The sequence below is a fragment of the Sus scrofa genome, chromosome 4 (assembly GCF_000003025.6).
Source record: "Sus scrofa isolate TJ Tabasco breed Duroc chromosome 4, Sscrofa11.1, whole genome shotgun sequence".
Lineage (NCBI taxonomy): Eukaryota > Metazoa > Chordata > Mammalia > Artiodactyla > Suidae > Sus > Sus scrofa.
In genome coordinates, this window is record NC_010446.5 from 104,975,230 (window position 1) to 104,999,787 (window position 24,558).

The following is a 24,558-nucleotide window of genomic DNA, read 5'->3' on the forward strand; positions in this document are numbered from 1 at the left end:
TTCAGTCACCAAATCAACCACAGGGGCCCAAAGGAATCACTCCATGACACACCATCTCATACTGTGAGCCTGTCTCCCCTGCTCCTTGGGGCCAAGACTGTATATAATCCACATCACTGCTCTTAATACACATGCCTTGAATGGATGGCTACATGGCCAGGTTCCTTCTGTTCAGGCAGAAGAATGTCAGATCATTTCAGAAGAAGAATGGCTAGACCTTACTATATGCCAGGTATCTTCTAAATGCCATAGAGGCACTAATTCATTTAACTCACAACCGTTCTGCAAAATAGTGCTATTATGATTAGCATCGTCCCCGTTTTACAGGTGAGAAACCAAGACATTCAATAACTTGCCCTAAGTCACACTCTAAATGGCAGAACGAGGCTTGGATCATTTGCCCCAAGTGTCCATGTGGTAAAGCATCATGCCGACCGGCCTCCCTGAAAAAACGGGCCTGTTTTGTTCTTGAACATGTCTAAGGATGCAGAAGGATTACATGCATTATAGAATCCGTCATCCTGCAAGTCAAAAAGACATCCTTGTACCTGGATGAAACTTCTCTGGCTTTAAGGTCGACTCGCTTATGAATTTATTCTGTGTATGTTTTTTGAGTTTTCCTTGCTCCTTCATAGCAACACCGTCGTCACAAAAATATTCCATATTCTTTGTCTTAGGGCTGCACCGCAGCATATGGCAGTCCCCAGACTAGGGGTTGAATTGGAGCTGTGCTCCGCCACGGCCACAGCAGTGCGGGATCTGAGCCATGTCTGCGACCTTCATCACAGCTCATGGCAACACTGGATCCTGTAACCCACGGAGTGAGGCCAGGGATCGAACCTGCATCCTCATGGATGCTAGTCAGATTCGTTCCCCTGAGCCACGACAGGAACTCCTACATTCCTTCTCCTAAATCCCAATACAAGGGCTTTTCCATCAGAAACCTATAGCGCCATCCGGTATGTTCAGCTTCCGTTCAGATCTGATTCCCTGACAACCCTGGGCCTTGACAGTTTCTGCCTTCCCTTTATGTGAGTTAGTCTTTTGTGCTTCGAGTTTACTTTCTGCTTGAAGTTGGGTCTCTGTGGTTGCATTTCATCCTCTTTATGAATTTCCGACTTGTCAAATGTGCGTCTCGTCTTCCAGAATACCAGCCACGTTGTCACCCGTGTTTATTACCATCTGTTTCTTCTGCTAGACGTAGTCACTGAAGATGTTTAGGAGAAATGCCCCCTGCAGTCTGTGTGGTATGATACATAAATCCACAGAGAACCCAGGTGGCACCAGAGCCCCTGGCCTGTGACACAGCGACACACCCAAAGAAGGAAGAGTCACATGATGTCCAGGTAGCAGCAGCCAGTGGCACTCTGGAGGGACTTGACCCTCTCAGCCACACCTACAGGCTGCAGGAGTAACACCCCCAACTCCACGTCTGCCCTGCCCCCCACAGTGATAATGAACTCTAAAGCACACGACCCCATCCATCTCCAGGGTCTGTCAGACAAACTCACGTGTCATCTAAGTCAGAGTATAGATGGAAAAATCACCCAGGCCACCCAGATCTCTGTACGATGGGGCTGCAATCCATAAAGACCCCCCCCTTCTCTCCTAGAGATGGCTCTGCCTTCTAGCTAACAAGATCTGAAGGGACCCAGTGTGAATCTTTAGTATAAGTTCACCATTCTTAAAGAGACTACACCAACTCAAAGCAGAGCTCCGAAGAAAGGTGCAGATTTTGCCTGCACCTGTATGCACGAGAGGAGGAACTACAGAGATGAACCTTTAGCAAGAGGCCCCAGAGGCTAGTGTGCCTGGCGAGGGGAGAGGCATATTCAACAGAGGCCACAGAGAGGGGCTCAAATTGTCTGGGATGCCCAGCAAAAGAAGGTAATGTTTCCAGAAAAAGAGCAGTTGCCATACGGAATTCCTAAGCTGTTGCTCGTATAAAAGGCATACATTTCAGGCCACAGATTCATCTAAGCAAGAGATACAACTTTAGCGTCTAGAACCAAAGCTGAATTTTACCCACTGGATGGTGGACACTGGGTCTGACAATGAGTGGTCTCCCCTCCCCCACCCACCATCCCCTGGGCTCCAGTGTCTTGCTGGTTCCCAGGACCACTGGGCGAGGAATACATCTGGTCAGAGTTATCATCGCCGTCACCTATCCGCACTGGCATCTGCAGAAAAGCCTGTCATTCTCTCTGGCCTCTAGCTTTATTCCAAGAAGGTCCCCTTCATCCTCCATGCAGAGAAATCCATGGGGACTCCTTGCAGTCTTCTGCGCCCTAAGGCTCCTGCACCAGAGGGTTCGTCCAAAGAATCCGAGGTCTTTCCATGTTTCCTGAGTTTTACTCTGAAATAAAGCATGAGTCCCCTAGACTCTGGGATTCCCTGAACCCATGGAGTTTACGCGTGTGGACAATGGGCTTGCTTCCATGCACACATGTGTACATATGTGTGCACACAAACACATACACGCAGGCACAGAGCTTATCCCCAGGGACTTGCCAGAATCTAAATTTTTGGTTTCTTGTTGGGAGTGGGGCAGGGTTGCTGAGGGTTAAGATTATGCTTTTCTCTTACTAAACAGTCTTCTAAAATACTTGTTTTTGACCAAGTGTATCTTCCCAGTTCTTCAAGGCTGAGGCTTTCTGTGCTTGTGAAGCTGTGAGCATGTCTTACGAGCCTTATGACGCTTGTCTCTGCTTTTCTTATGAATCATCCCTCCCCTGGGGCCAGGGAACGCTGCTGAGGGCACAGGGCACGGGCAGAGCACATAGGGAACTGGTGAGGGAGGGAGGGAACACCATTTACTGTCTCAAAGCTATGAACCCAAATGTCGATCAGAAGCTCACTTAGTTTGAAGGTTTTAAGAACTCCCGGTTGTAGACAACTAAGGGTCCCCCTTAAATGTTCTTGGTCCTTAAAGGGAATGTTGTGGGGGATTCTGAGGGATAGCCAATTATCAGATTGAGGAGACTGCACAGATCGCTGAGAACCAGACAGGAGTTTCTCTGTTCTGGGGTTGCCCTTTCTAACTCAAGGCTGGTCAGTTTTCATCTGCAGATGAGCAGATGGAACTTCGCTTTGCGTTCCAGCCAGACACTTCCCTGTGCATGGTCAATTTCTTTATTCAAAATAGCTATGGCTTCCTTTGAATAAGCTGCTTTGTGGCTGAAGTTCTCCTCTGACTCATTTAATAGAACACTCTTACCATTGAGGGTAGGCGCCAAATGGCCCAAGAACACGTGTGGAAAGACCACACTCTGCTGTCCACGCTCAAAGCCGTGTGTGCTCAGGGCTTACTCAGCCTTCTTGGATCCCGCTTCAGATGGCTACGAGTTCCTGGAGATCCTGAAGCAGGTCGCCAGGGACAACACAGACAACCCGGACCTGAGCATCGTGTGGATCGACCCCGATGACTTCCCTCTGGTGAGTGGCTCGGCCTGGGGCCCGGGCTCGGCCACCCTCACAGTCTCACGTTCGTGTTGAGGGTGAGACCGGGATGCACGAAGGACGATGTGAAGCCGGAAGGGCACTTGCAGAAACCCAGTGGCTGCCCCCAACCAGGGTGAGAGACCTTAGCCCCCGGGGCCGCATTGAACTTGGGGCCTGGCGCTGACATGGACATGGTCAGACGTCCTGTTCTCCCTCCCTGGAGACCAGAAGGCCTTCTGTGGGGCCCACTCAAGGGAGCTGAGTGCGTTCTTCTGCCAGCAGTGCCCTCGCTGCCCCTCATGCCACCCCTTGCTATAACCTCTTTCATTTTCTGTGCGGGGACCATGGCTCTGAGGCAGCTGGAGTTACTAAGTGATAAATATTCAGAGGGGACCATTTCCCACAGAGTTAACAACCTCTGGGAGGGCAGAGATCCTGCCTGGTTTTTGTCTTTTTGTTTGTGTGTTGGTTTGCTTGCTTGCTTTTAAGGCCACACCTGCAGCATAGGGAAGTTCCCAGGCGAGGGGCTAAATTGGAGCTCCAGCTGCCGGCCTACACCACAGCCACAGCAACACCAGATCCGAGCCGCATCTGCGACCCACACCACAGCTCACGGCAATGCCGGATCCTTAACCCACTGAGCAAGGCCAGGGATGGAACTCACGTTCTCATGGATACTAGTCGGATTTGTTTTCCCTACATCACGACGGGAACTCCAATCCTGCCTGTCTCGTGCATTGTGTTCTCCCAGGTCCCAGCATAATTTCTAGCACATGTTGAATGTGAAAGGATCTTAGAGCCCAAACTCTTGCTGCATCAGTGATCAACGGCCAAGAAGCCTTAATTATGCTTAGTTTTAAAGAGAATAAACAGAATTTGCTTAATCCACAAACCCAGTGGTAACAACAGTGAACTTAGCTAGCATCCTCTACTAGACGCCTGGAACTGTGGTCAATTCTTTACACGCATTATCTCATCTAATCCTCCCAACAGCTGTGAAGTTCAGACGATGGTAATCCCTGTCTTACAGGTGAAATGACAGCTGGAGAGGTTACAGCTGTAAGTGGTAGATGTGAGCTTCCAACCCCGGTCTGTGTGAAACCCCAGCTCGGGCTACTAGTCAACAGACTTTAGGTTGCGCCAACTGCTGACCATCAGTACAAGTTTAGTTATCATTAGGAAGTAAACGAGAACTCTGTCTTCTCCCAGGAATTATCATTTGTTGCATAGGTCACAACTGATCAAATTAAAAAAAAAAAAAGAGAGAGAGAGAGAGAGGTTTAAGTGATCTCAAGGGTCCTGGAACCCAACCCTAGATAGAGGATGAGTGACTCGAAGGCAGAGACTCCACGTCACCTGAGGCCAATGTCATAATTCTAGGTACCATAACATAACAAAGTCATGGCCTTATAAGCCCCTATATGTTATAGCTTTGTTTGTTTAGCTGCTGCCTGGTTCTATTTCTCATGTACCTGGACTGCTGTGTTATGCAAGCTGCAGATGGACCGCATTTCTCCTGACTCTTCTGTTTGCCTTAGTTTTTGCAAAAGAGAAATCTTCAGACTATGCTGATGTCCAGGTTCCTGACTATCCCCCGTCCCCAGCGGGCCACATGTTCCTCTGGGAGACTGTCCACCACCGAACAGCTCCATTTCCTTGGCCCCATGGCCCTTAGCCCTTTAGTGCTTCCCCAGTCAGAGATGAGTCCACACGGAACCCAAGCCCGGCTGTTAGAAGCAGCCCTCTTCTTACTTGGGTGCCCACGTAGGGCACATCCCTGCCTTCTGAGACATCTCCCAGGCAGAGTGGCTCAAGGTAAGGGATTTTTTTAAGATATTGGAAGAGAGGTGGAGGGCGATGGCTCTTTCACCACCCATAAACTATAAAAAGAGCCACAAGTAGTTTGGGAATCAGCTTTGCACCATCTCGGTAATATTCTTCCTTCCAGCTGTAGACGCTTTTATCTTCCATACTATTATGATGTACGTTATGACATCTTTTTTGCATGTTTATTTAAAGTGCTGAGTTCTGGGACCGAGTCTTCAATTTTCTCAGTGCCCACAGCTGTTTGGAGCCCTTTAACCCATGGTGACCTAATTACTGTGATGGGACGGCAGGTGGGTCCAGCCACAAGACGTGGCTTTACTAGGGACTGCCTTCTGCCTGCTGTCTAATTTTACTTTTTGTTGCTACAGCTTGTTGCCTACTGGGAAAAGACTTTCAAGATTGACCTTTTCAAGCCACAGATTGGGGTGGTGAACGTGACAGATGTGAGTATACCTCAGGAAAGCGTGCTCGGGTACCCTCTGCCTGCCCTGTTTTCTGCCATGCAGCCCAGACGGCGAGATCAGGCATAGGAGTCCAGCCCCTGTTGCGGTGAGAGGATCTTGCCCTTTCCAAGGTCAGGAGACTTGCCAGTGGGCCCCAGCCTCGTCTCTGAGCCTGTGGTTCCGTGGTTCTCTTCCATAGGCACGTTTCCTTGCTTCTGGGTCAGCCCGTCCCGGTTCACTGACTGTTTGGAGCTTTCCACACAAGTAAACGCTCCCGTATTTTCTCCCAAAGCAAGGTCTCTACACAAGGGAACCCACACCAGGAGTTGTCACTTCGGGTGATGGGGCCACCGTGGCCCAGAAGCCCAAGGATGCAATCACCATTGTGTGTGTGTTCATATATATAAGAAACTTCTGGTAGAATAGCCATGAAACTACCACTAATGGTTCCTTCAGGGAATGGGATGAGGGGTGAGGTCAGGGCAGCCAGAAATATTTTTGCTTTTCACCTTATATCCTACTATTCTATTTTTTTGTTTTGTTTTGTTTTGTCTTTATGGCCATACCGGCAGCACATGGAAGTTCTCTGGCCAGGGATTGAACTCAAGCTGCAGCTGTGAGCTATGTTGCAGCCACGGAAACGCCAGATCCTTTAACCCACTGCACTGGGTGGGGGATCAAAGCTGTACCTCCTCAGCGACCCAAGCTGGAGCTGCTACAGACGGATCCTTTTTTTTTTGTTTTGTTTTCTTTTTAGGGATACACTCACAGCATATAGAGGTTCCCAGGCTAGGGGTCGAAATGGAGCTGTAGCTACTGGCCTACACCACAGCCATAGCAATGCCAGATCTGAGCCACATCTGTGACCTACACCACAGCTCACAGCAACTCTGGATCCTTTAACCCTCTGAGCAAGGCTGGGAATCGAACCTGCATCCTCATGGATGCTAGTCAGATTTGCTTCCACTGAGCCATGACGGGAACTCCTGCAGTTGGATTCTTAACCCACTGTGCCACAGAGGGAACTTCTGTTTTTATTTTTATTTTATTTTTTTGGTCTTTTTGCCTTTTCTAGGGCCGCACCTGCGGCACATGGAGGTTCCCAGGCTAGGGGTCCAACCGGAGCCACAGCTGCTGGCCTGCACCACAGCCACAGCAATGCCAGATCCGAGCCACGTCTGCACCTACACCACAGCTCACAGCAACGCTGGATCCTTAACCCACTGAGCAAGGCCAGGGATCAAACCCGCAACCTCATGGTTCCTACTTGGATTCGTTAACCCCTGAGCCACGACGGGAACTCCCTGTTCTGTTTTTAAATGTTTTAACTTAAGCAAAAATTTAAATTAATTATTACTATTATTAATTTAAAAAGTGGTTTATAAAATAAATAAATGTAGACTGCCCCAGGTGACTGAATACCTACCAACTGGATAGAAGGACATTGCTAACTAGCCATATATACAAACAATGGAATACACACAAACACATGCAATGGAATATACATTTCCTTTTATACTGCATGATCGGGATACTACGCACACCATTCTGCAACGAGGGGCTCCCATTCGACAGTGTGTACACATTCCTGCTAAGTGTCCGTGACCTGGCCCCACTCAGCCCCGACGCCTGGAACCCTCTGGTCTGGCTACTCCGTCCTGCACTCACTCACTCGCTCTCCTGTCTCTCGCCGCAGGCTGACAGCATCTGGATGGACATCCCAGATGACGATGACCTGCCCACAGCTGAAGAGCTGGAAGACTGGGTTGAGGATGTGCTCTCGGGGAAGATCAACACTGAGGACGATGACGATGACGAGGAAGAAGAGGACGATGACGACGACGACGACGACGAGGATGACAATAATTCTGATGATGAGGATAATGGTGACAGTGATGACGATGATGAATAGTCCCAACCCAGACGATGGTCGCGAAAACAAAACCACAGCTACCCACTACCATGCAGACAACACGAGGCAGCAGCATCCAGCCGGCTCCTTTCCCTTTTCCAACAGCCCTTTTCCCACGCCCTTCTCATCAGGAGATGTGCAACTCAGCAAACGCCTTTCTAAATCCAGCAATCCCGCTCGGCAAGGATGGTGGGAACTTATTCCCATGTTGACTGTCTAGCCTGTTATGAAAAAGCTCCTGTTCTTGGCCAGACCATCCACCGCTATGGCAGTGCCGGCATCTGGCAGTCCGGGGAAGAGCAGTCTCCTGATACCTTGACTCTCATTTTCTCGTTGTCTTTGACTATGACAGTAGCAGAATGGACAGCTTGCTAACTCACAGGCATGGTGTGTGAGTTGCAAATCAGAGCCCGGGGAAGCCGCAGTCCACTTAGCCCCCATGCCTAGAACATCCGTTGGGGTCCCTTCTCAAGCCAAGAGGACCCCTCTTAGGGAAGGCTCAGGCTTGGAAATAAGTTTGTAATTAGCTTCTTTCTCTTGGTTCTATTAAGCGTATTAAGTGCAGGTCAGATTATTATGAACTCAGATCCAAGCCTTTGATGGCTACTGAGAGGTCTTGAAAAACCTGCGTGCTGCGGTCACCATTGTTTCTAGCATAAGAGGATGCTGGAACGGGAGGTTGATTTGCTCTGTGAACTTCCCTCTAAGTGACCAGCTTCCATAGGGGTCGAGGGAGCTGGAAGAACGAAAGGTTTTTAATGATTTCTGATGGGTTGAGGTCTCTGATTGGGTCAGCTGGCATCCTAGCCTGAGCTGGGACCTGGGTACCCCTCCCCTGCTGCTGCTAGTCAGCCTTCCCATTCAGAGCCAGTGTTGTTGGTTCATCCAGAGGGCAATTAACTGCTCCCACAGTTGTGCAGGACAACAATAATTAGAGTTCCTAATGATGCCCCGAGGCACTGACAAAACCCCAAGTGCCTTCCTAACTATCTCAAAGTTATATTGTGCTCAGTAGTTTAGTGTTAAGTGTGCATTATCGTGTTCTAATTTATTTTCTCAATCTTCTAACACATTGTAAGACACTGCAAATTCTTTGAAAACCAGGCAATCCTTTTGTGGAAGAGTAGCTAACTAACTGTCATTAAAGTTATATTTTGAAAATACTGAGATTATCTAGAACATCCTTTTTTTTTTTTTTTTTTTTTTTTTTTTTTTTTTTTTTTTTTTTGCTTTTTAGGGCCACATCTGCAGGATACGAAAGTCCCCAGGCTAGGGGTTGAATCTGCTGCCACAGCCAAGTCAGATCCAAGCCGCATCTGTGACCTACACCACAGCTCACAGCGACACCAGATCCTTAACCCACTGGGTAGGGCCAGAGTTCGAACCTGCGTCCTCATGGATACTAGTCAGATTCGTTTCTGCTGAGCCACCACGGGAACTCCTTGAATATCCTTGCTTGCTGTTTGATTCCACCTCTCTATTCCCTCTTAGTTTTCCTTTCTGACCCCGCTTCCTCCGCCCACTCTTTGCATGCTGGTCCTCTTCCACAGCATCCTCAGCTCTAACTTTCCTCCAAGGCAGTGTCATCCAGGCCTGTCAGCTAATGACTTCCAAGTCTGGGTCTCTAACCCTGACCTCTCTCCTTAGTTTTACTTATGTTTTATTTATTTATTTATTCATTTATTGCTTTCTAGGACCACACCCGTGGCATATGGAGGTTCCCAGGCTAGGCGTCGAATCGGAGCTACAGCTGCCGGGATCTGAGCAACATCTGCAACGTACCTCACAGCTCACGGCAACGCCCGATCCTTCACCCACTGATCGAGGTCAGGGATCGAACCTGCATATTCATGGATCCTAGTCAGGTTCTTTAACCGCTGCGCCACGAAGGGAATGCCTCGCTCCTTCGTTTTAGACTCACTTAACTGCTTCTGGACGTCTTGGCTTGGACGTTTCACAGGTGCTTCAAACGACATCACAAAACCCCAACTCATGACCTTCTCCCCCAAGCTTCTCCCCCATGGAGTCCCGATGGGATGAGTACCATCACCATCTATCCAGCTGCCTGTAACGCACATGTGTAACGCTTAACTGTAACACACTTAAACTGTAACACATATTTACACATAGGCTCCTTGGAGACAAGGAATTTATTTACCTTTGTATCCCCAACACCAGGCCCTCTGCTCAGTGAGAAGTACAGTCCATTTATGATCAGCACCGCTGGATAGCAGTGCTTCCAAGGCCTCCTTGTTTTTATCTCTGTCTCACAAAATCAGGCAGACACTTCCTAACCCGGGCTCTGTTGCCATCCAGACAGGCCCAGCCACATGGCAAATAAGCTTTCGGGGAGGTGAATTTTCAAGGTGCTCTTTGAAGCTCACCTTTCCAATAGCCAAGGAACGTGCTCTGTCGTGAAAGTGGTCTATGCCCCCACCCAGGAAAATTCTCTGGGTCTCAGAGGCCTGAGTAATATGATTTAAGTGTATTTATTTTCTTCATTGAAATAGAGTTGATTTACAATGTTGTGTTCATTTCTGCTGTACAGAATTACAGAATATTACATGGCATATCCTTTTCCATTATGGTTTAATCATGGAATATTGAATGTAGTTCCCTGTGCTCTCTGGTAGGACCTTGCTGTTTATCTACCTGCGTTTAAATCGTGCTGCGGTGCTCCGAGGTGAGAAGCACTGACAGTGAAGCGAGTACTGCCTGTAAGTAGTAGTGCTATTTAGTTACTTGTCTCAAACTTGTTCAGCTGATATTTATTGAGTGTTTGGTACGTGCCAGGAGCACTATACTAGATGCTTTACATGTATTTTCTCATTTAATCCTAACAAAGGTCGTACGAAATGGGTTTTGTTATTCTCCCCATTTTACAGATGAGGAAACTGAGTGACACACAGAGACCTCAAGTAATTTTCCCAGGGTCACACAAATACTTTGAAGGAATATAAAGGTAACCCTTTCTTTCTTTTCTTTTCTTTTTTTTTTTTTTTTTTTTTTTTTCTTTTTAGGGCCACACCTGCAGCATATGGAATTTCCCAGACTAGGGATTGAATTGGAGCTGCGGCTGCCGGCCTAGGCCACAGCCACACGGGGTCCTTAACCCACTGAGCAAGGCCAGGGGTGGAACCTATATCCTCATGGGTACTAGTGGGCTTCCTGACCTGCTGAGCTCCAAACCTAACCTATCCTTACACTTAAATCAAGGATTTAAACTAGATTGAATTACTTAAATTAAGTAATCAAAGGATTCTATTTCTTTTCCTCAGATGGTTTCCCAAGATGCACTCAAGAGAATTTCTCACAATCCTTCTTACTGCTTAAGCCAAGGTGCCTTTTCTCCTTACATCCTGGAGGCCAATACTTGATTACATGGTATTAGAAATGTCAGCTAATTAGAACTGTGAAATCTGGCCATCCTCTTAGGAAACAAAAAAAAAATTCATTGTCTCATCAAAAATGCACACCCATTTAAATGTATTTCTTTAGAATATCTCATAAGTTGAAACAGACCTGTCTTTGCTGTAATAAGGTTGTGTACTGTCCAGGCCCCAGTTTGTATCACCCAGGAGGTCCATCCTGTTAATGTCACCAGGCCTGCGACATTATCAAAAAGCTATTGATCAACAATCCCTGAAACACCCAGATACACACATCCCTTGGGTGCTGGCGAGTGCTGTGCTCTGTCCTTGAGCTTCTCCCTCTCACCAGGGCTCCTCAACCTCCTCGGTGAACACCAGAGTCATGTTCAAGCCTACTGCAGACAACAGACACCTGTCACCTGCCCAGAGCTACCCATATACCATCATACCATCGCCAGAGCAGGGGTCTGACCATCTGCATTTTAACAAGAGTCCTTGGGGATGGATGCGAGTCAGCACTAACCACTACTCTTCCCCGCCCCCTGGTCCTCTCATCCAACCCACAGCTTCCAACACCATCTGTCTCCAGCCAAGTCTGTCCAGAGTTTCAAGCCCTTGCTCCAGCCTGAACAGCTTCATCTAGACATCCCACAGGCAACTCAGACCAACACAGTTTGGGGGCTTTAAGGAGGTACCCTTAAAAAGTAGCTCTCTTTTCGTGAGCTCTGAACCAACCGAGAAATGAGGTCCAAAAGTCAGCAGTCGAATACAGCACCCTGATGAAAGAAAAGCAGTCATTTGGGGATGAGCTTAGGAAAATGGGCTTCCCAATTTTCTGCCTCCAAGCGCAGGTCACCCAAGGGAATCAGATGTGCAGAGAGGACCCTTGCCTTCCGTGGTCAAGGATGGAGAGGCAGGAGGAAAGGGCTGGGCCCCCCACACTACCTTCACCCTAAGAAACACGGACAAACTGAAACTGACAGCACGAACGGCCCGAACCTAGACAGAACACAGATTGGGACTTGAACCCACGAGCCGGGACTCGAACCCAGCCTAAAGCCAGATTAAGATTTAAACCCATGGTTTTAAATTAGAATCACTCACCCAGTGCCTGGACTCACTGAGGATCAGGTTCTTCGTGTCTCTCGTAGAAGGAATTCAGCGAGAAGCAAAGTGATAGGCAAGAAATAGATTTACTGAGACAGAACACCTGCGAGAGGGCCAAGCAGGCAGGCGCAGAAGATCTGCCCCAAGTTGCTGCTGAGCCACAGTTTCAGCATCCAAGGGGAGTGGGGGTTGGAAAGGCCCACCTCTTCCTTTCTGGGAGTAGTAGCTCCTCCTTGGTATCCGGTAAGGTCTGTATTCAAATCAGCAGAAGGGTGGTTCTCAAACTTGGTCTGAATCTGAACGCAGGCCTCATCCCATCCCCCACCCAATGACGCAGGGCAATTCTCGCACCTCTACTCGTCAAGCAAGGCTACCCTGTTCTGATGGTGTTCTTGAACTTACAGTGGCCTCCCGGCATCCCCCAGGTTTCCCTCTTTATCTAGGATTCCCCCATCGGGACTTCTACAACCACCTGTGCCTACTCCATCCCTATCAAAGTGGCTGCCGCCCAGGAACCAGGTACCTCACTCCATCCTGGGACGAGAATGAGAGCTGGGCAAAGGGTCAGCGGCATCTTGGGAAAATCCTTCACAGAAGCAGAGGAGCGGGGAAGAGGCATCCCCTCTGATGATGTCACAGCCAGAAACCTTAGGGCCATTTTCTCATCTCCCACTGGCACATCCAACAGGGAACAAGCCCTGTCCTCTTCACCCGCTCTTCCTGTGTAAGTGAGGCTTTAACGGCCTCTCCGCTGGGTGACCACAGGTTCTGACTGCCCTTCCATCCTGCATGTGGCAATCAAGGGATCTTTGGAAAATGAAAAATGGGTCACGCCTCACATACACACTTAAAAGTCTTCAATAGCTTGTTATTCCCAGCAGGTGTTTTATATATATACAAAGATTAGAAGGCCAAAGAGCAGGCCAAAGAAAGGTTTCTGACAGCCAAATGTGGAGTCTAGGTTCTGGGGTATGAGGTGGGGAGGAAAAATGAAGCGGTTCTTGTAAAACTAAAAGTCCTTAAGGAATCTCTCCTCTGCAAGAGGAAATCAGAGTCTAAGTAGCTGCTGATGCTGGTGATGTCTGGACTCGGAGGTAAGAAGGGCTCTGGACTAGCTGGGGTCATTCCTGTTGCACATGTGGAGCGCCATCTTGGAATGGTAGCGTCCAAATGCCCGAGAAGGGGGGATTATAGCAGAAGTTGATCAGTACTATGCCAGTGAGCGAGGGGGTCAGGGCCAGTGTCGTCAGGGGGTAAAACCCAGTTTCTTCTGCAGGACACTGGAGGTCTATGTGAACCGCCTCTCGTCTACATTACCATTCTCATCTCTCATGATGCCCTCCAACTATCTGCCCCTCTAGCCTCAGAACCCGAAGCTGGCTTAAGTTGCCTGGCTGCTTAATGCCTCCATGCCTTGCCTCATGGAATGCCTGTCCTTCCCCCTCTGTGCCTGCCTGGCAAACTCCCACAGAGAAATACTCTCTGACTTTGTCCAGTCACACCTCAGGCAAGTCAGCCACCTCCTCTGGTGAGTCCTCACTGCACTCCCTGGAGTTCTCTTACAGAACTGGCGACTTACACTACTTTTAGGTGTATGTCTTCCTTCCCCTATTAGGCGGAAAGCAACTTTAGGGAAAAGACTGGCTGATACTGTTCTATCCTCGATGCTTCAGTTCTGATTGGTCCTTAATAAATCTTGATTAAATAGTCTCTGAGCCCGATGCAAAGCTAATTGAACAACTATTCATACCATTAAGAATGTGCTGGTGATTATCAAAAGTCAATCTTATCCCAAGAAGTTTGGAGCAGCATCCTGTCATCTGTTCAGATTTGCTTAGGAGAGGCAAGTGCTGAAGAAATAGGAACACAGCATCTCCTTGGCTCAGAGGGAAGGTTTCCAATGCGAGATGTTCTCTTCCCTCAAGTTAGCAAAGTTCCCCAGGAATAGAGCCACCGTGAGGGGGAGCAAAGCAGCGTGGAGGTGATAGTTGAAGTCCCAGGCCCCATTCTCTGGAAATGGAATGACCATGGCCAATGTGCTATCAATGCATTTATTTTATTTTTTATTTTAAAAAGTTGGGGGGGTTAACAGATGCAAACTATTGCCTTTGAATGGATAAACAATGAGATCCTGCTGTATAGCACTGGGAACTGTATCTAGTCACTTACGATGGAGCATGTAAAAAAGAATGTATATATGTATGTGTGACTGGGTCACCTTTCTGTACAGTAGAAAATTGACAGAACACTGTAAACCAACTACAATGGAAAAAATAAAAATCATTAAAAAAAAAATTTCGGCGGTGCCTGTGGCATGTGGAACTTCCAGGACCAGGAATCGAAACCATGCCATAGCAATAACTAGAGCCACAGTAGTGACAGCACTGGATCCTTAAACTGCTGAGCCACCAGGGAACTCCTGGATGCATTTATTTTCACGCACCTCAAATGTCTGAAAGGTGAAATAATCTCTTTCACATTAATCTGTCATTTTATCAATCTGAACTCTTTAGAGCAGTGATGACTAGAACTCTCAATAACCCTAGAACCCTAGAACAAAATGCCAGTGATGCCCCCTAAAATAATCATAGATGGTTCGGTTACACCCAGTAGTTTTAGCATTGAATGGGCTGCCATGTTCTCATTCATTCATTTCCTCATACAAATGTTCACTCATACAATGGACCCCTAAAGCTGGTGACCACATGCAGATCACAAAAGGCAAAATTGCCTCAGTAAGACGAGAGAGCAGAGCAAGGAGCTAAAAAGGGAAAAAAGCCTTTTTTTCCTTTTAAAGCCCCTGTGCCAGTTCTACAAATGCATCATCATTCTGAGATTTTATGAAGCATGTTCAACTGTAAATTCAGAGAACATTTAAAGCATGTTCAACTGTAAATTCAGAGAAGGCAAATACGGTTTTGATTTTCCACGTCAGTGCTGGCCTGTATAACTAGAAGATGCTGGGTGACACCGACAGGGAATTACCAAGTCTCTCTTGAGCAGGGGTGCTGCCCATCCTCCACTACTACTGGTGGGCTTTGTCTCTGGCACCGGGCAAGCAGGCAGTGGCTGTAGCTGGTGCCATCCTGAATCCCTCACTCCATGTGCATAATCTCATAGCTTATCATCTCACAGTCTCAAAACTCTTCCAAAATCCTATAGCTGTATCATGGGTAATCCTATAGCTGAATGAAAAAGGGAAGAGTCTTCAGTTTATGTCTGCGTATACTTTTACTCTTTTCTCTGGCAGGGTTTGCTCGTGCAGGTGTAAACTGGGCCCGCCTTGGCAGACGACCCAGAGAACCTGAGTTTATCAATACTCTAGACAATGAATATCTTCAAATCAATTGCTGTCTCTGATCCTTGTCTATGCAACGGGTAAGCATTTGATTGCATGCTATCAGCACACAGTAGAGAATGGCTGAGTGTAGAAAGCAAGCCCCACTATTTCTTTGGCAGACAATCGAGTTTCCTTTAAACAGATCCATCAAAAATCAACTAATAATTTGAACTGAATTGCCAAGCCATTCACAAAAACAACCCAACATTCACCTGCCCCACAAATCCTGGGTCGGACACTTTTCTCTCTCCTGACTTGACTCAAAGATCTTTTTTCACTTGCTCATTTACTCAAAAGGCCTGTTTCACTTCCAAAATTTAGAGCCTAAGAATTTAATCTTCAGTAATCTATTCATTTAAAACATTCTCTTGACCATAAAATGGATCGCAATCTATAGTCTTTCTTACAATGGCAATTCCACTTTCCTATTCAATCTATCATTAAAATTACCTCAGTTCTCACCCCCCCCCCTTTAAGGGATAAAAGCCCATTTGGGGTGGGGGGTGGGGGCTCTTCTCCCCCTTCCCAGCTGCCCTGGGAGCTATTTGCCTTCCTGGAGTAAAGACTTTGCTTGCTTGCAAAAAAAAGAAAAAGGAAAAAACCCCTCAATTTTCAGAGAAAGAGGTTTGTGGGGTTTTTGGGGGGTGGGGGATTGGGGGGATGTCCAAGTTCCTGGGTTTCTGGGCTAGGGATCCATTCTGAGCCACAGCAGTGACAACATCAGGTCTTTAACCACTAGGCCCCCAGGGAACTCCCTTGACATGTTATGTTTAAGAGGGCATCAAAATTATGCAAGGGTGAAAATGTTCCCTAAAAAGGAAAAGTTTTTAAGTTGAAGTAATCACATGCAAAAAGTAACAAAATGTAATGTGGGGTTTCAGTTTATTTTCCAAGTTTTACAGTATAAAAAATGTAACAGGTAAAGTGTTTTACAGTTAACTGGAATGGGGGACCCAAAAGCAAACAAACAAAAAAAACCCAAAATAACTCCGACGCCAGGTACCCTATGCCCCTTATAGCCTCTAACCTTGTTGCTGATGTTACAGTGAGCATAGGCTACAGGGCATACGCCCTGTGAATGTAGGTAAATATTACGGGCAGATGGTTGCTGGTAGAGTAGTTCATTCATTCATGTTTGAAATGTCTCCATAGAGCCCACCACCCAGGTCATGAGAGAAATCACTCTCAGATTTTGTCATACATACCTAGTGACTGTGAGTTTTGCTAAACAGCAAAATTGCCCCTCCTAGTTACAAAGTGCAGTATTAACTAATAAGAGGAAACACAAGACACCCCTGGCCACATCTTTGCACAAACAGTCACGGCTCCGTCGGAGAGAGACAGATGGTTTCATCGCTGAGCTTGCTGGGTTGATACTGGATTCTAAATCCAAAAGTGTAAACATGTAAGGGGAACTCAACACAAAATCGATTGTCAAATAAACTTCCCTGGAGTCAGACCCGGCCCGGGCCTCTCTGGTCTTCTCCGTAGCATCTCAACGTCTCGGTGGAGGAAGCGGTCATCACAGCAGGAGATAATTCACTGCCCCAGGGAGCCACTACCCACCCCGGCCCTCATCCCGCTGCTGTCCTGCACTCTACGCAATCGTTGTTGTAAACAACTGCTTTGAAATCAAATTTTGTTAATCATGTCATAATTCAGGAGTCCCAGAGGAGTTGGCTGTCTAGTGAAAGCCTATTGTGAATCTATTATAAAAATAAGAAAGTATCAGCAAAGTTTGGATTTTCTTATTAATTTTTTAGAAGGAAGATCAGTACAAAGTGAATTTTCCATTATTTCTATAACTGAGGGGCACTGGCACATGAAAAGCAACTGCCACCCCTTTCCACCTGGCCTCTGACTTGAGGATGATGGGTTAACTGTCTAAATTCCTTACAAGGTGAACTGATCCGACTTGACACCTGCGGATCAGATGCCCAGGTCCTATGACTAAATTCCCTGAGCAACAGTCTCTGGCCCTCAGAGATGAAGCTTTCCCAGGGCGAGGGCTTTGAGGGGTGGTTAAAAAATCAGAATGAAAGCTCATGTTCACAGGGAGAGCTCAGATAAATACAGGCAAATACAAAACGAGATACTGTACATTCACTTGTATCCAAATATTGTCTCAGTGCCAAGAGAAGTGCCAAAGACACTCAAGAGAAAAGCCTGGGGCTTGGTCACGTTTGTCCCCAAGGCTCACGATAAGAGTGTTTTTATCCCACTAAAATAAGGACAAAGCACGGATGTTTTCAAGCTGAGGGACGTTATCAGTTGTAGATTCCTGGAGCCATACTTTTCACTGCGCTGCTTCAGGTGTCAGAAATCCGCGTTGTGTTGGGGAGACTCTCCGACAACCCACTGAAGAGATTTATGTTACAGGTGAAACAAAACAAACTGGGTTATCGAAGCAGAAATGGGACAGGCCTGGGAAAAGGGACACAGAGTCCTAGAATCTAATTTCATGCGGTAGTTTTACACTTCCTAGCTACCCTCTGAACACGTGTCTTACTCATTCCTAGTAAGTAGCAGTGCTGAGAGGTGTGTCACCAGCCCTTTCCGGTTCCCCACTAAAAGCAAACAGCAAGAGAGAAGACGGTAGTTGAGCAAACTGAACCAAAACCCAAAGACACTGGAAGAGACGAAAACAATGTTTTCAGAGTCCTGTTTTACATCTGCTGATGAAACCTCTCGGAGGGCAAATGTGGCGGGGGTGGGGGGGACATAGTGTGATGCAGAGTGCCTGCTGAGAGCAGCCAAGTCAAGGACAGAGGCCAGTCCCAAACCCTCCCGAGGCTGTGCTGGCAGGCAGTCTGTCTCCCATCCCAACAGAGGGAAGCTGCTGGGGCAAAATGTTGACAAAGCCTCAGAAAGAGGCCACCTCAGGTCAGGAGGTGGCTAAGTCTCAGCCCCTGCACATCCCACACCCCTGCCCCCTGCGCCACCAAGGTGCACACCTGCTCAAGCCTGCAGGGCGGGACAGGCAAAAGCAAAGGGTGGCTGCCAGGAACTATAGCACCAGTCCTACAGCGTGCAACACTAGCAGGGGAAGGGCGCCTCTCAAGTGCTTTCCAATGAAAATCCAGAGAAATCTGCCAGCCTGGTAGAGCAGCTTTCCCCGGGGCCACAGCTCCCGTGCAAACCGACAAAGAACAGAAGCATTCCACTGCCAATGAACCCCAACCCTGGGTTCTGAATTCAAGGTTAAATGTCCTCAGATCTTTCCTCCACATCCCCAAATGCCAAATTATTTAGGTAACACCTCAAGGTTCAGTGAGCCAGGGACTGGAATCAAACATGACATTTGAAAGTTCATTTACTCGCCATGAGAGTTTAGGCGAGACCCTCCCTCTCTGATCACCCATTTCTCTCACCTGTAAAAGTGAAATAACCCCCACCGTAAAGGAATGCACATTCCAGAACAGCGCCTAACTTAAAAGACCTGATCAATACGTCTTACTACCCTTCTCTCTCATCTTTGATCAAAATCTGGCTTGGCAAAAATGAGATCCAAAGTCGGATATTCCGGGCATCCATTTGGTTAAAGCTCAATATGATGGTTTCAATGTAGCGGCTATAGCCTCTCATTCACCGCCGCACTGAATACCATTCAAAAACTGTGCTGTGGGCTTAAGAACGACTCATGTTTGATTTATAAAGGATTACGACAAAGTTAATGGTAGGAAATTCACAGCAGTGATTTATTTTGTGTAAAACAAAATCCATAAAGCATACACACTACCCCGAAGTACTTAACACTAACGCTTTAGAACCGCAGGGTCTCTGTTGGACTAGTCAAATATTATGGCTCCACTTCTGGGCTACTTTTTAGTAATCAATCTTTTTTAAAATGAAGCTCAATTTTTAGGTTCTATTGAGAAATCTACAGTAAGGCTTCCAGGGTCGTGAAATTGCAAGAGTCCTTCTCAGGGAGCTTGACGTTTCTTTCTTTGTTTCTTGCTATTTTCAGGTCATAGGGTCCTGGGGCAAGAAAGAGCCTAATGGACTTGCCTGCAGGACAGCAGACTCTCCAGAAGACATCGCTGTGCTAAAGCCATTTACTTTTGGGGGGAAGCCAGTGTAACCGAGGGAAAGGAATAAAGGAAGGGCGAAGTAGCTGGCTTTAGAGTAATCCCCCAGAAGATGGGTGCAGTTAGGAAATCTCTCCAACACAGAGCATATGCAGAAACACATGAGCTCACATCCACTCATCCATACAAACACATCCACAAGTAATTTTCTGAAATACACACCCATCTGCTTCAGATAACACAGATGTTTGGATGTCTAACATAAACATGCTGTCCTGCTGCTAATTACACTCAGAGAAACACTCACACACACAGAAACACATACCCCCAAACAAACATGCGTCCCTGGGTGGGAGCCTTACATGGCAAAGTCCACTTGGAGGAGCGTAAACCAAGGACCTGGCTTGTTGGTGACTTCACGAGTGGCTGCAATACACACCCTCCTGGGGGAGGGGGAGGGGAATAAGGAGAGTCATCAGCTCTGTCAGCCCCAAGGCTCGTGGCTTCCCACAGAGCCGCAGACTCATCTAAACCCATCAAGACAAAGCGACCAGGAGACACAAGAGTGAGTGTCCCCACTAGCACCGGCTATGCTAAGGAGAGGGGAGCAGCTCATCCCCACCCAACACACACCCCACACCCGCAGAGCCACAAACTCCCCACTGCAGACCCCCCACACACACACACACACAGCCCTCGGCTCCCAGGGCCCATCTACTGTACAGAATGTGTCCTGTGTGTAGATTTGAAAAGGACAGAGAGGGAGAAACGGAGATGATGACGGTTGGGCAAAAAAATCTGGTCCAACATTTTCTCTAGGGATCACTTTGTAAAACTGAGCAAAAGTATTATGTGTTTCCATTTAACATAATGAAAACAATGGATGCACCACAAAACCTAAAAATCCCTTCCAGCTCTACGAACGCAGACGTCAATGTTCCGTTTGTGGACGACGAAAAATTGTCATCTTCGAAAGTGACAGAAATTATTCACCGGTTAAAACGTCACCAGGGAAGAGCGTGATCTCAGACACACACTCCTCACGAAGGTTTTTCTACTTCTTACTGGTTAACATTCACATTTTAATAACTTAGGTGGAAAGTTATAGAAAATCTATAAACACTTAAGGCAAACAAGATCTTGTCCCCTCTAACAGGAACTTACTAATTCTATGAGCCCCAGGCACAGTTTACCCCTTTTAAAAGGAATAGCCTGTGGGCTGTTACAGTTTCAAGAACTGAAATAGAAACACACTGTGTTCAGCTGTGTGAGGCAGCTCTTCTGAAACCTTAATTTTTTTAAAATGACATTTACATTGTTCCCACTGCAACAGTAACTCAAGCTGTAAAGGGTTTGCAAGTGCAAAGTCTTGATACAAAGATCCTGCATTTTATTATGTTAATCTTTCCAAAAGGACTCAATACAAAGTCAGCGTAAAAAAAAAAAAATCGATATTCAATTTAACACGGAAACAATAATTTCACAAAGTCTGACATTCTCCTATGCAAAGACTGGGAGAAAGAGAAAGGGGTAGAGAGGAACTAAATTCTTTAATTTAAACCTTTCTTCACCCTGCTGGCAAGGCAGGCACCAAAGCCACGAATCCAACGTAACCCCTTCTGGACTGTTGTTTTGTTTTGTTTTTTTGGCCATGCCCGAGGCATGTAGAAGTTCCCAGGCCAGGGATCAAAGCTGCCTCACAGGAGTGACCTGAGCCGCAGCTGTGACAACACCGGATCCTTAACTGCCAGCCCACCAGGGAACTCCCTGGACTGGTATTTTAAGACAGGGTTGGAAGCACAGTATTTTAGAATGCTGATGCATTTAGTGTCATCGTGAATCATATATATATATATTTATATATATATATATATACACACACACGTATGGCATTTCTGCTGGGTTTCTGACACAGCAGCCTCTGCTATATTTAGTCTGAGACAGTATAACCTTTATACCCAGCCAAAGTCTCATACACATTCACCGTCCCTTGTCCAATCTCCCAAAATATATTCCTGAGAAAGACATCATCATAAGGAATGTCCAGCTTGAAGGGACCTAAAGGCAAAACTACGAAGAACAAAAAGCACCATGGTGACATGGTGCTTGTTTTTCATAAACGGAAACCGTGCAGAGTCCCTCTTGGCGCTACGCCACACCAACTGGTGTGTCCCCTTCCTTCTTTTTCAACACATCTTTGACCCGAAGGCTGGTGATTCAAGGAACACGCTTTACTTTTTCAGGTACGGGTGTGACGAATATCCAAAGCCCATTCTGGTTTAAAACAATACTAACAAACACTGCACCGCTTGTGGAATGCATCGCCATGTGAACACACACACAAAGCCCGTCAGACTGCGTCATCCTTTGCTAAAGCAAGGTGACGGGTTACCCTCAACACCTGGGAAAAGCGAGAGCGCATATTTTGCAAAGGTCTGTTGTGGACACGGGAAGGCGGACGGAGGCAGCGAAGGTGGCTGCAGGGCTCTGCCCCGCGGTGCTTCTACCCGCACCCCGGCCCGCTGCTCCCTGAGGCCCGGGAAAGGCCCACTAAAACCAGCTGCATCTAAGGAACAGACCGCACAGGTGTCCTTCTGGACCGTGAGACTGGCTCTCCACTCTCCTTTCCCCGAATGCTGCAGCTTGCCCATGCCCTCTCCTCACCTTACCGCCATCTACAAGGAATGAAGCACCAGGGCCTCAAGAAGCCCCTTCTTGCTGGTAAGGGGCGGAGGCGAGGAGCGCACAGTGACGGTGGTCTGAGGCCTGGGACTGGATGCAGCAGTTGTCACTGCAGTGGGGGCTGCCTGGTCTCCCTGGGCGGGCAACCTGTTCTGGAGCTTTGTAAGAACGCATCGCCTGGGAAACAGAGGCTCCAAGCTGACCGCACCAGTCCCAGAGTGACAGCATGGGTCTCCCCCTGGTGGGTGCGGAGCAGCGGGAGGAGGACTGGGAGGGACGGGCCCCTGCCGCAGCCTGAAAGGGACATCCTAGCTGGCATGCTCCCCCTGGGATCTATTTGCTGGCCACTCTACCCTTCCCTATGCAAGCAAACAATCCGTGGGGCAGACTTAGGCTGTGCCTGGAGACGGCGGGCACACATGAAGAGCCTGGTCCCGGGTGGCTCTGATGGCTGTGCTCCCCGGCCGGGCCTGCCAGCCAGGTGGGGTGTGGGGTGTGTGTTGGGGGGCAGGACGGAGTGGGGACGGGTGGGCCACCCCAGTGTTAGGAAAGGGCCACTGGCTCAATCCGGTAGGGAAGCAGGTCAGAAACGGAGCAAGCAGGTTCTCTTTGGGGAAAAAAAAAAAATCCTTAAGTCTGTAAACTGACAGTGCACATCCGTTGTGTTCTTTCTCTGCAGAACCTGAGGCGACAGAGAAGAAAGATGAAGGCAGGCGTTTTGTGAACAGCCTGTGGCTCCTGCGGTGCAGATGTGTCCTGTCTGGTTCCCTGAAACAGGACAGAGGTGCGTCCCCTTGAGGCCCACGAGTGGGACGGCCAGAAGCAAGGGGCAGGGCCGGGTGCTGGACGAAAGGCAAGGATGCGTTGTAAGGCAAGGTTCCCAAGAACCTCCAGCTCCGCTTTGGTTTGCAGCTGTCACAGAAACGCCGGGGAACGGCTCCTTGAGACGCCCCATCCACAAGCCAGCTGTCTGCAGTCACTGTCTTCCAGGATGGACGTCTTCGGCTTCCTTCCAAATAAAGTGCAGAGGGTCAAAGGACCCTGGTCTCTCGTCTGCCCGTTCAATCAGCAATGAAGAAGAATAAAAACAAAGACGTCCCTCTGGTACACATATATCTCTCTATATATATTCTTTTTTTTTTTCGTTTTTTAATAAAGCCACAAATATAGAATTGTTAAACTGACGTCTCGGACTGCAGGCGAAGGACAAATTTGTGAGATTTGGGGTCTATGAACTCTTCCGAGAGCACGATGAATGGGATTTTCTTCACAGTGACTACGAGGCTGAAGTCCAAGCATTTGAGGACGAAAACGAGTCCATCCCGCAGCCCGTTGGTCACGGCCTCGTCGCTGACGAGCCGCCACTGCGTGGAGAGCCAGCGTTCCCGGTCGTACTGCAGCGTGGGGCCGGCACTGAGGTACCGCTCCAGGAAGGCCTGCAAGGACAGCAGAGGGGCTGTGAGGAAGCAGGCACCGGCTCTGGGCGTTGCTGTCGCAATGCCGCCTGCTCTCACGCCTGGGGGACAATGCTCTCCCAGCGAACCAGGACAGCCTAGCCTATGACACCCAATTCCACCTGCCCTGCACAACTGCATCCTTGCCGGGGGGACAACGCCTCAACCTTCCCCCTCTCCAACCAGACGGTGCGGAAGGCGGGAAGCACAGGGGCGGCTGGTGCCCACATCTGCCCCGAAGCAGTGGCTGACACACCAGCCCGGTGCAAGAGCCTGGGCCCCACAGCACAGGCCACGGCTTGTACTTGTTGGTAGGTCGGCTTCCTCCCACACCGAGCGCTCCTCGGGGCAAGTGCCAGGCCCAGAGAAGCGCTCTGGAAATGCGAGCCGAGGAGACGCAGGGATACCCTGGTTCGCACAAACACGCGTGCTCTGCGCTTACTGCTGTGTGCCTTTGGCCGGGCACCGCAGCCTCTCTGTGGGTGGGGCTGATGACAGCACTAATGCACAGGCTGCTGCCAGGATGACCTGGTGACTCTGTCTCAGGGGGCAAGATAAGGACAACCAACGAGAGCTGGTTCTGTTACGTTGGACGGCGTGGGCACGCGGCCAGGCCAGGGGATGAACGGGCCCCACGTCCACCTCCCGCCCCCAGGCTCCTGGCTCCAGCAGCGCTTCGCTCTGCGGGTTCCCCACCATCCCCCTTCCCATGTCGCGGTTCCTCCTGCCGATTGTCACCCTTCAGCACGTCCCTCCTGGCCCTTTAAATCTTCCCAAACCACTCCCTCAAGCTCGAGAACAGCTGAACACGTCATCCTTTAAGTGCCTCTCATCATGGGCACGACTCCCGTGTGACACTTTACTTTCTGAACAATTGCTGCCGACTTGCTGGTCTGAGCCCCGCACTGAACTATCCTCTCTGGGTGGGCAGGTATCTTTTAAAATCCGGATTT

At 48.4% G+C, this 24,558-nt stretch overlaps 2 protein-coding genes and 1 long non-coding RNA gene across 5 annotated transcripts in view; 2 read left to right on the forward strand and 1 right to left on the reverse strand.

The window, feature by feature from the left end:
- The window catches only part of CASQ2 (calsequestrin 2), a 65,816-nt gene extending 57,026 nt beyond the window's left edge, over window positions 1-8,790 (forward strand). The window contains 3 exon segments of the mRNA XM_021089995.1: window positions 3,335-3,435; window positions 5,637-5,711; window positions 7,408-8,790. Coding sequence (XP_020945654.1) covers window positions 3,335-3,435; window positions 5,637-5,711; window positions 7,408-7,623 — 392 coding nt within the window. The 3' untranslated portion in view covers window positions 7,624-8,790.
- On the forward strand, window positions 9,418-19,794 carry LOC110255190. Of its 2 annotated transcripts, XR_002343490.1 has the most exons (3): window positions 9,418-10,340; window positions 10,509-10,585; window positions 10,902-19,794. It is a non-coding gene; the product is annotated as an uncharacterized LOC110255190 (long non-coding RNA). The 2 variants fall into 2 exon arrangements; XR_002343489.1 differs by having other exon boundaries at window positions 9,418-10,585.
- VANGL1 (VANGL planar cell polarity protein 1) overlaps window positions 19,112-24,558 on the reverse strand; it is a 54,513-nt gene continuing 49,066 nt past the window's right edge. For both annotated transcript variants that reach the window (XM_001929540.5, XM_013997257.2), the window contains exon 8: window positions 19,112-23,587. In XM_001929540.5, coding sequence (XP_001929575.1) covers window positions 23,327-23,587 — 261 coding nt within the window. In that variant the 3' untranslated portion in view covers window positions 19,112-23,326. The remainder of the gene's footprint in view (window positions 23,588-24,558) is intronic.